This window comes from Dipodomys ordii, unplaced genomic scaffold (genome assembly GCF_000151885.1).
Source record: "Dipodomys ordii isolate 6190 unplaced genomic scaffold, Dord_2.0 Scaffold11, whole genome shotgun sequence".
In the NCBI taxonomy this organism is placed as follows: Eukaryota; Metazoa; Chordata; class Mammalia; order Rodentia; family Heteromyidae; genus Dipodomys; species Dipodomys ordii.
In genome coordinates, this window is record NW_012267227.1 from 2,376,070 (window position 1) to 2,385,523 (window position 9,454).

General features: G+C 48.1%; 1 protein-coding gene across 1 annotated transcript; it reads left to right on the forward strand.

Moving 5' to 3' along the window:
• The first annotated feature begins 1,815 nt into the window (after positions 1-1,815).
• LOC105980928 (cartilage intermediate layer protein 1-like) lies at positions 1,816-7,101 on the forward strand. The gene is made up of 5 exons (XM_013009915.1): positions 1,816-2,010; positions 2,382-2,696; positions 4,071-4,179; positions 5,716-5,873; positions 7,091-7,101. Exons 1-5 carry the CDS (start codon positions 1,956-1,958, stop codon positions 7,099-7,101), a joined length of 648 nt encoding a protein of 215 aa, XP_012865369.1. The 5' UTR covers positions 1,816-1,955.
• Positions 7,102-9,454: the final 2,353 nt, after the last annotated feature.

Sequence of the window (9,454 nt, forward strand, 5' to 3'; positions counted from 1 at the left end):
AGCCGGAAGTGGTGCTGTGGCTCAAGTGGTAGAGCGCTAGCCTTGAGCTGAAGAGCTGAGGGACAGCGCCCAGGCCCAGAGTTCAGGCCCCACGACCGTACTCCCCCCCCCAAAAAAAAAAGAAAGTAGAAATATGGCACAAGTGGTAGGGTGCTAGTCTTGAGCAAAAGAGCTCAGGGACAACAATGCCCAGGATTCGAGTTCAAGCCCCAGGACTAGTACACGAAGAGGAAGGAGGAGGAGGAGGAAGAGGAGGAGGGAGGGGGAGGAGGATAGGAGGAGGAAGGGGGAGGAGGAGGAGGAGAGGAGGAGCAGAAGAGGAGGAGGAGGAGGAGGAGGAAGAGGAAGAAGAAGAGCAGGAAGAGGAGGAGGATGGGGGAGGAGGAGGATGGGGGAGGAGGAGGAGGAGAGGAAAAGTGGAGGAAGGGGGAAGAAGAGGAGGGGAGAAGGAAGAGGAGGAAGAAGAGGAGGACTGGGAATGTGGCTTAATGGTAGAGTGCTTGCCTAACATGCATGAAGCCCTGGGCTCAGTTCCTCAGTACCACATAAACAGAAAAAGCCAGAAGTGGCACTGTGGCTTAAGTGGTAGAGTGCTAGCCTTGAGCAAAAGAAGCTCAGGGACATTGCCTAGGCCCTGAGTTCAAGCCCTAGGGCTGACAAAAAAAGAAAGAAAGAAAAAAACAAAAGAAACCCAAGTAGTATCCTTAGACTGTGAGCCTTTATGGGTTCTCTCTGCCAGCCTGCTGTGCTGAGTTGGAGTAAGGCGGTTGGAAGGGCCACAGAATCTGGATGGGGCCGAGCTGTTGGGGTTCGAATCTCCATTCTACTGTACATCCTACTGTGTTCTTAGATTAGACATGTTTTCTCAAGCTCCCATAACTTCAGATTTCTCACAAGTAAAACAGAGGTAATAGTAAATCTTCATAGGTTCTGTGTGTGTGTGTGTGTGTGTGTGTGTTAGCACTGAGGTTTGAATTCAGGGCCTTTTACTCTTGCTTAGCTTTTTCCTTCAAGGTTAGTGCTCTACCACTGAGCCACAGCTCCACTTCTGTCTTTTTGGTGGCTAATGAGAGATAAGAGTCTTATAAACTGTTTTTGTTTTGTTTTTTTTGGTCATGGGCTTGAACTCTGGGCTTGGGCACTGTCCCTCAGTTCTTCATCTCAAGGCAAGCACTCTACTGTGTGAGCCACAGTGCCACTTCCAGTTTTCTAGTGGTTTATTGGAGATAAGAGTCTCCTGGACTTTCCTGCCTGTGCTGGCTTTGAACCTCAGTCCTCAGATCTCAGCCTCCTGAGTAGCTAGGATTATAGACATGAGCCACAGGTGCCTGTTGACTCTCCCTAAACATTTTAGTCTAGGTTGGCCTTGAATCTCAATCCTCAGATCTCAGCCTCCTGTATATTTAGGATTGTAGGCAATGAGCCACTAGTGTCTATCTTCCTTTGTGCAAATTAGAGACTCTGCTTCTCCTTTAAAAAAAAATATTGTGATTGTAAAGGTGATGTACAGAGCGGTTACAATTACATAAGTCAGGTGACGAATACATTTCTTTTTGGTTATTACTCCTTCCCTCGCTCTCTCCCAGTCTTTCCTTCCCATCCTCACCCAAAAAGTTCTTTTCCACATAGTGTCTAGAGTCGATGCTGCTTCTGGTAGCTCTGGACTTCTCTATTTGGGGGAGGATCACTGAGATAAAGATAACTCTCAGTGTCATCCATGATGGAAATGGAAATCCTGTCTCTCCTCCCCAGCTTCTGGCTCAGACTTCCCTACCCAGTCCCCTAAGGAGGGAAAGGAAGCCACATCTCTCTGTCAATCCCACTTTTCAGGGTCCCTGCGTGGAGACACGGAGCGCATCTGGAGCCCTTGGTCTCCCTGGACCAAGTGCTCAGCGGCCTGTGGTCACACCGGAGTCCAGACCCGCACACGCACCTGCCTGGCAGAGACCGTGTCAATGTGCACTGAGGCCACCGAAGAGGGCCAGCTCTGCGTGAGCCAGGCCTGCAGAGGTACCCTGCTCCCTCCTGTCACTGGACAAGGAAGGGTGGTGGGTTAGAGGGTTAGCCTGAATCCGATTATTCACTCTCACCTAGTCTTAATTCAGCATGTATCATCAGAGGCTGTGATGGGAAATAATGAGGGTACATAGGAACACAGAGCTGGGTCAGAGATCGTAGCTTGGAGAAATCCAGGAAGACCTGCTGGAGGAGGTATCCTGAGCTAAGTTGGATGGATGGGCAGGAATTAGTCACCCAGGCAAGCAAGGGAGGGTTACAAAGGCTTGAGGATGGAAGGGAGAGGATGTGAAGTCTGGAACGTGGGTTGGAAGACTGGGTCAGAATCCATAAAACCTAGCTGACGTGGCTCTTTGTCCAAACAGCATGTGACCTGACCTGCTCCATGGGGCAGGCGAATGCTGACTGTGACGCCTGCATGTGCCAGGATTTCATGCTTCATGGGGTTATCTCCCTCCCTGGGGGGGCCCCTGCCTCAGGGGCTACTGTCTACCTGCTGACCAAGACACCCAAGATGCTCACCCGGACAGACAGTGATGGCAGGTTCCAAGTCCCCGGCTTGTGTCCAGATGGCAAAAGCCTCCTGAAGGTCACCAAGGTCAAGTTTGCCCCCATTGTGCTCACCATGCCAAAGACCAGCCTGAAGACAGCCACTGTCAACGCAGAATTCAACAGGGCAGGTAACTCTGTGGTGTGCTCAGTGCTAGCTTTCTCAGCTTAGGCCAAGAAAACCCAAATCTTTACTATCGTCCATAGGCCCTAGATCATTGGGGGCTCCCTCATTGTTCCTACATTCCCCCCAGCCACTCTACTCCAGCCACAATGCCTCCTAACTTTTCTGCAAATATAGCTGTCTCTGGGCCTTTGCACTTGCTGTATATATTTTGTATGGCGTGTTTTTCCCCCATATATTGATAGGTCTGGCTCCCTAAAGGATGAGCTCTTCCTTAGTCACTTTGTGTATGTGTGTGTACACTTGTGTGCATACGTGTGTGCTAGATGCTTTCCCATAGCTTTCTTGCTCAAGGCTGATGCTTTACCACTTGAAACACATCTCCACCTTCAGCTTTTTTGCTGGTTCATTGGCAATTAGAATAGCACTGACTTTCCTGCTTGGGGCTTTGAACTATAATCCTTAGATTTCAGCCTTCTGAGTAGCTAGGATTACAAGCATGAGCCACTACTTCCCCCTGGTCCCTTGCTGTCAACTTATCTGTAGGAGGTTTGGAGATCATGGAGAGAGGGGGGTTGGGAGCTCAAACTGGCACTGACTGGCCAAAAACTCTGCTGGGAACAATCAAATGTGAATATGACATTATTCAAACAGCCATTTCTGTCCCAGGAATCATGGCTGACACAAGGTTTCTTGGATTCTCCATTGTGCCACTCAGTTTATGCCTGAGAAGCCCCACAAACAGGTTCTGAGATAAGGTGTGATGGGGAAAACTCTATTCCAATCTAGTTCCTCTAGAAACAAGCTCAAACTGGGCACCCACAGCTCACATCTATAATCCTAGCAATTCAGGAGGCTGAGATCTGAGGATTGAGATTTGAAGCCAGTCAAGACAGGAAAGTCTGTGAGAGTCTTACCTCCAATTAACAACCCCCTCCCCCTCAAAAAAAAAGAAATAAAGAAAAGGTGGAAGTGGAGATGTGGTTTAAGTGGTAAAGCACCAGCCTTGAGTTAAAAAAAAAGCCAAGCCACAGTGCAATGCCTTGAGTTCAAGCCTCAATATTGGCATAAAAAAGAAAAGAAAGAGGGGGGGAAGGATGGAAGGAAGGAGGGAAGGGAGAAAGGAAGGAAGGAAGAAAAGAAAGAAGAAGAAAGAAAGGGAGAGGAAGGAAGGAAGGAAGAAAGGAAAGAAAAGAAGAAAAGGAAAAGAAAGGAAAGGAAAGGGAAAGGGAAAGAAAGGAAAGGAAACACTCAGAGTAGGGTGAAGCTATTCAACTTAAGCACCAACAAATACCTGAGAGAACAACTCTACAGAACCTGTTATTAAACAAACAAATAACCAAAGCACAAATAAATAAATGTTTCCCATCTTCTGTCGCAGAAACTCCCTACATTGTGATGAACCCTGCGAGCAAAGCACGGAGATCCGGGCAGAGTGTTTCCCTGTGCTGCAAGGCCACGGGCAAGCCCAGTCCAGACAAGTACTTCTGGTGTGTATGCTGCCAGCCGCCCTGCTCAATTCTCTTCTTGGAAATCAGCTTGCTTCCACTGAGTCTAAATAATAATAATAATAATAACCAACAGACAAGTGTTAGCAGTCAGGCCCTGGGGTGTGGCCTGTATATGCTCAATTGTAAATGGGGATTCCTGGGTAGAGGCTGCCCAAACTATACCAGTAAGCACACTGGCATCTCAATGCTGGGGTCTTCCAGACTATCTCTGCTCACAGGGATCTGACCTGCACACACAGAACAAGATTTCTATAGTTTTCATGCTTCTGTATCAAAGACAGACAAGGCCAGAATACCCCAGTGCTATGAGTCCTGCTTTTTTTTTTTTTCCGGTCGGTCATGGGGCTTGAACTCAGGGACTAAGTTCTGTCCCTGAGCTTTCTTTTTCTTTTTTCTTTTTTTTGGTGGGGGGAAGGTCAGTTGTGGGGCTTGAACTCTGGGCCTAGGCACTGTCCCTCAGCTCTTCAGCTCAAGGCTAGTGCTCTACCACTTGAGCCACAGCGCCTCCGGTTTTCTGGTGGTTTGCTGGAGATAAGAGTCTCACAGACTTCCCTGCCCGGGCTGGCTTTGAACTGTGATCCTCAAATCTCAGTCTCCTGAGTAGCTGGGATTACAGACGTGAGCCACTGGTGCCCAGCTGTCCCTGAGCTTTTTTTTTTGTTCAAGGCTGGTGTTCTACCAGTTTGAGTCACAGTTCCACTTATGATTTTCTGGTGGTTAATTGGAGGTAAGAGTCTCACAGACTTTCCTACATGGGCTGGCTTTGTCCTGTGGTCCTCAGATCTCAGCCTTCTAAGTAGGTAGGGTTATAGGCAAGAGCCACCAATACCTGGCTAAGCCTGCCTTTTTAAATTTTTATTTTTAATGCTAGTCCTTGGGGCTTGAATTCAAGGCTTAGACACTGTCCCTCAGCTTTTATATTCAAGGCTGGTGCTCTATCACTTGAGCCACAGCTCCACTTCCAGCTTTTTTGTGGTTAATTAGAGATAAGAGTCTCAGGGACTTTCCTGCCCAAGTCTGGCTTTGAACTGTGATCCTCAGATCTCAGCATCTGAGTAGTAGGATTACTGGTGTGAGACAGTGCTTCGCCAGTCCTGCTTTTCCATAGTTATTTTGGAGATAGAGTCAAGCAAACTTTTCTGCCTGCACTGACTTTGAACCTCAATCCTATAGATCTTAGCCTCCTGAGTAGCTAGGATTACAGGCATAGACCCACTACCTGGCTTCATTCCTGTTGTTTTGTAAACCAGAGAGGTGAGATGATACATCCAAGGATGCACAGCCAGTTAAGTGTGTGTGGGGGGCGGGGAGAGGACTAGGGAGACCCAATTACTCCACTCCCAGTGCAATCCATATTCTTAGGTGAGCCATGTCACAAGTGGTGCTGAGATCTGCAGGAACTCATCCTCCACCCATCTTCCTAGCTATTTGGTCCTGGCACTGTCCCCATGGATACCCTCCACCCCCCCCCCAACATGTGCAGCTTGCTCAGACTTGACCTCTCCATTCTTGCAGGTATCACAATGACACGCTACTGGATCCATCCCTCTACAAGCACGAGAGCAAGCTGGTACTGAGAGATCTGCAGCAGGACCAGGCTGGAGAGTACTTTTGTAAGGCACAGAGTGATGCTGGGGCTGCGAAGTCCCAGGTTGCTCAGCTCACGGTCATAGGTAAGCCTATCTGGTTCCCAGGGATCCTGGGCGTGCCACAGGACTGGTGGTGACAACTCAGGGTTTTCTGTGGTATGCCCTCAGGGACACAGAGATAGCACACAAGTCAAGGGATGTGGGCTTTTTTTTTGGCGGCAGAGGTGGGAGGGAGAGGAGGGTAGGGTTAGTGCATGTGTGTGTGTGTGTGTATTGATCCTAGGCTTGAACTCAGGACCTGGGCCCTGGGCACTGTCCTTGAGCGTTTGTACTCAAGGCTAGCGCTCAACCACTTGAGCCACACTTGGATTTTGGGTGATTAATTGGAGGTAAGAGTCTCAAAGAATTTCCTGCCTGGCCTGACTTTGAATTGCAATCTTCAGATCTCAACTTCTGGATTAGCTAGGATTAGTGACACCTGACCAAAAGGTAAATTTTTTTGGCCAGTCCTGGGACTTGAACTCAGGGCCTGGGCACTGTTCCTGAGCTTTTTTTTGCTCAAGGCTAGCAGTCTACTACTTGAGCCACAGTACCACTTTTGGCTTTTTCTGTTTATGTGGTACTGAGGAATGGAACCCAGGGCTTCATTCATATTAGGCAAATACTCTACCACTGAGCCACATTCCCAGCCCCAGAAGGTGTTTTTTTTTTTTTTTTTTTTTGGTCTGGTCATGGGCCTGAATTCTGGGCCTGGGCGCTGTCCCTCAGCTCTTCAGCTCAAGGCTAGCGCTCTACCACTTGAGCCACAGCGCCACTTCTGGCTTTTTTTTTTTTTCTGCTTATGTGGTGTTAAGGAATTGAACCCAGGGCCTCAGGCATGCAAGGCAAGCGCTCTACCGCTGAGCCACCTTCCCAGCCCCTCAAGAATATCTTCTGAGTTGCCTTTTACAATCATAGTTCCTCCTCCTTCTCCCCGCCCCCCCTCCCCACAGGCCTGGGTGCTGTCTCTGAGCTTCTTTTGCTCAAGGTGAGCACTCTACCACTTGAGCCACAGTGCCACTTCTAGCTTTTTTGAGTAGTTTATTGGAGATAAGTCTCATGGAGTTTCCTGCCCAGGCTGGCTTCAAACTGTGACCCTCCCTCAGTCTCCTGAGTAGCTAAGATTACAGGTGTGAGTCACTGGCACCTGGCTTCATGGTTCCTTTATGAAGCCTGGAAAGAGCATCCCCCACATACATAATTACATTGTGTTGTCAATGATGTTTTGCTTCCCTATGTATCTGCTTTGTTCTTACTTACAGGCTTTGTGTAGCCCAGGGCAGATGTCAATAAATGCACTTTCTGGAGTTTGACTCTGAAGCCACCATCTTATTATTTTGACCATCAAAAGGAGTTAGGTGCTCGGAGCACAGGGTCTCTGGGAAGCAGTCACGAGGTGAGACGAAGCTCAGCATCCTGTCCCCATTACAAGGCCAGGCAAAGAGACACATACTCCAATGTTCAAGTTCATTCTCATGGATCATATTTTCCATCTGCAGGGAAGAGCAGAGATTCCTGGAGTTATGAGCATGTTCTGGGCTCCTGAGCAAGACCAAAAATATGTCCCAATTTTTGTCTTTTCTTTCTTTCCATTTGGGGTGGTAATTATACAATAGCTTGCTCAAGATCTGGCAATCTGGCTAAGTGGTACTTTTGGCTTTCCCCAAGTCTATTGCCTTTTCCAGCTGGGCTGGCTGACCTTGCTCCAAATAATGCCTTCCTGCTTTCTCTTCCTCTTCCCTCTTTTTCTTTCCGCTCCCTCCCCGCCTTATTTCTCCGAAGCTCTTTATAGACACCAAGATTTTTCCAGACACACCAGGTCTGGGTTATTACAGCTTCTGTCTCTGGGATTAAACCAACTGGTCCAAAATGGATAGGGTTTGGATTTTGGAAAATGGTATTTGGTTTAAAATAGTAAGTCAGAGGCAAAGTGGGTGGTGTCAAATAATCTTAGCACATCAACTGACTGGGATTAGGGGAGAGGGTGGGGTGCACTCAGCTGCCCCTCTCCCAATTGTTCTAGAACTGTCTGGAGAGAAGTAGGAGAGGGGGGCTGGGGAGGGGGAGACAAGATTGTTTACAATCAAGACAAAAAGCTTTCCCTGAGCCTTTGGCCAGCCCTGTGTACTATGTGAATCTATCTTGTTAGATGAGCATCTGTCCAATTCCTGGGTGTTCAGTTCAGTTGTTTATATTTTACTTTATTTTGTGCCAGTGCTGGGGTTTAAACTCAGGGCCTAAGCATCATCCCTTAGCTTTTTTTTGCTAAAGATTACACTAGCAAAAGATTACACTTTTTGTTGGTTCATTGGAAATGAGTCTCACAGACTTTTCTGCCCTGGCAGGCTTCAAATGATGATCCTCAAATCTCAGTCTCCTGAGTAGCTAAGATTACAGGTATGAACCACTGGTGCCCATGAGAGTTCAGTTCATAATCAATTAGAAATATTTCTGGCTGAGTACCCCATGACACTAAGAAATCAAACAAGGGGGCAGGGAGGGCACAGAATCCAAAGAAAAAGAGTGAAAAAGTAAATCACACAGGACATTGATGAAAGTGGGTGGAGATGGGAGGGAGGGATTGGGAAAGAATGAGGGAACAGATAAAAACTGTACAAAAGGAAATGTACTCATTACCTGACACTTGTAAATATAACCTCTCTGTATATCACTTCTATAATAATAAATTCTAAAAAACAAAAAGCCGTGTGCTGGTGGCTCATGCCCGTAATCCTAGCTACTCAGAAGGCTGAGATCTGAGGATCGCAGGTCAAAGCCAGTCCAAGCAAGGAAAGTCTGCCAGACACATCTTCAATTAACCATCAGAAAACCAGAAGTGGCACTGTGGCTCAAGTGGTAGAGTGCTTGCCTTGAGCTGAAGAGCTGAGGGACAGTGCCCTAGCCCAGAGTTCAAGCCCCTCAACCAACAAAAAGAAAAAAAAATGGGTTAAGGCTGGGGTTTAGTGGCTTTCTGATAGCAACTTGACCTCTCTTCAGACTTCACTTTTGCCCTCAATGGGCTGGCTGGACCAGGGTGTGTGTGTGTGTGTGTGTGTGTGTTGGACCAGGGTGTGTGTGTCCCCTCCTCCTTCAATGTGCTGTTGTTCTGTTACTGGGGGGTTGAACTCAGGGCCTCGTATTTTACACTTAGCTTTTTCATTCAAGGTTGGCACTCTTGTCTCTTGAGCCATACCTCCACTTCCCCCAAACATGTATTGAATGCTTGCTGGATAACCAGGCCATGTGTGTAAAGGTGATGGAGTTTTTAGGAGATGTTAGAAAAATGGAGGAGAAAAGAAGGAAACAGGCTGGACTGGTTTTCCCACAAGCAAGAACTGTTTATTGAAGAGCAGGGAGGGGCACAGATCTTCCCTCGGGTAGGAAGGTTGTCTTTGAAGCCCTGCTTGAAGGCAGCTCTGAAGTCCCCCTGGATCGCTGCAGTGCCCTTTCCCCCAGGCAACCCTAGGTGTCCACACCAGATTTGTCCTTCCAGGGGAGCCAGTAACGCTCACAGGCCAGGCGGGGTGGTACATACCTGTAATCCCAGCTACTCGGTAGGCTGAGCCCAGAGGATCGCTTGAGTCCAGGAGTTCTGGGCTGCAGTGTGCTATGCTGATGATCGGGTG

Excerpts from the sequence above, each read along its gene's own strand:
- LOC105980928 (XM_013009915.1), top strand. The coding sequence starts at position 1,956 with ATGTGCACTGAGGCCACCGAAGAGGGCCAGCTCTGCGTGAGCCAGGCC. Across the intron at positions 2,697-4,070 it reads CGCAGAATTCAACAGGGCAG|AAACTCCCTACATTGTGATG; the intron begins GTAACTCTGTGG and ends CTTCTGTCGCAG. Across the intron at positions 4,180-5,715 it reads AGTCCAGACAAGTACTTCTG|GTATCACAATGACACGCTAC; the intron begins GTGTGTATGCTG and ends CCATTCTTGCAG.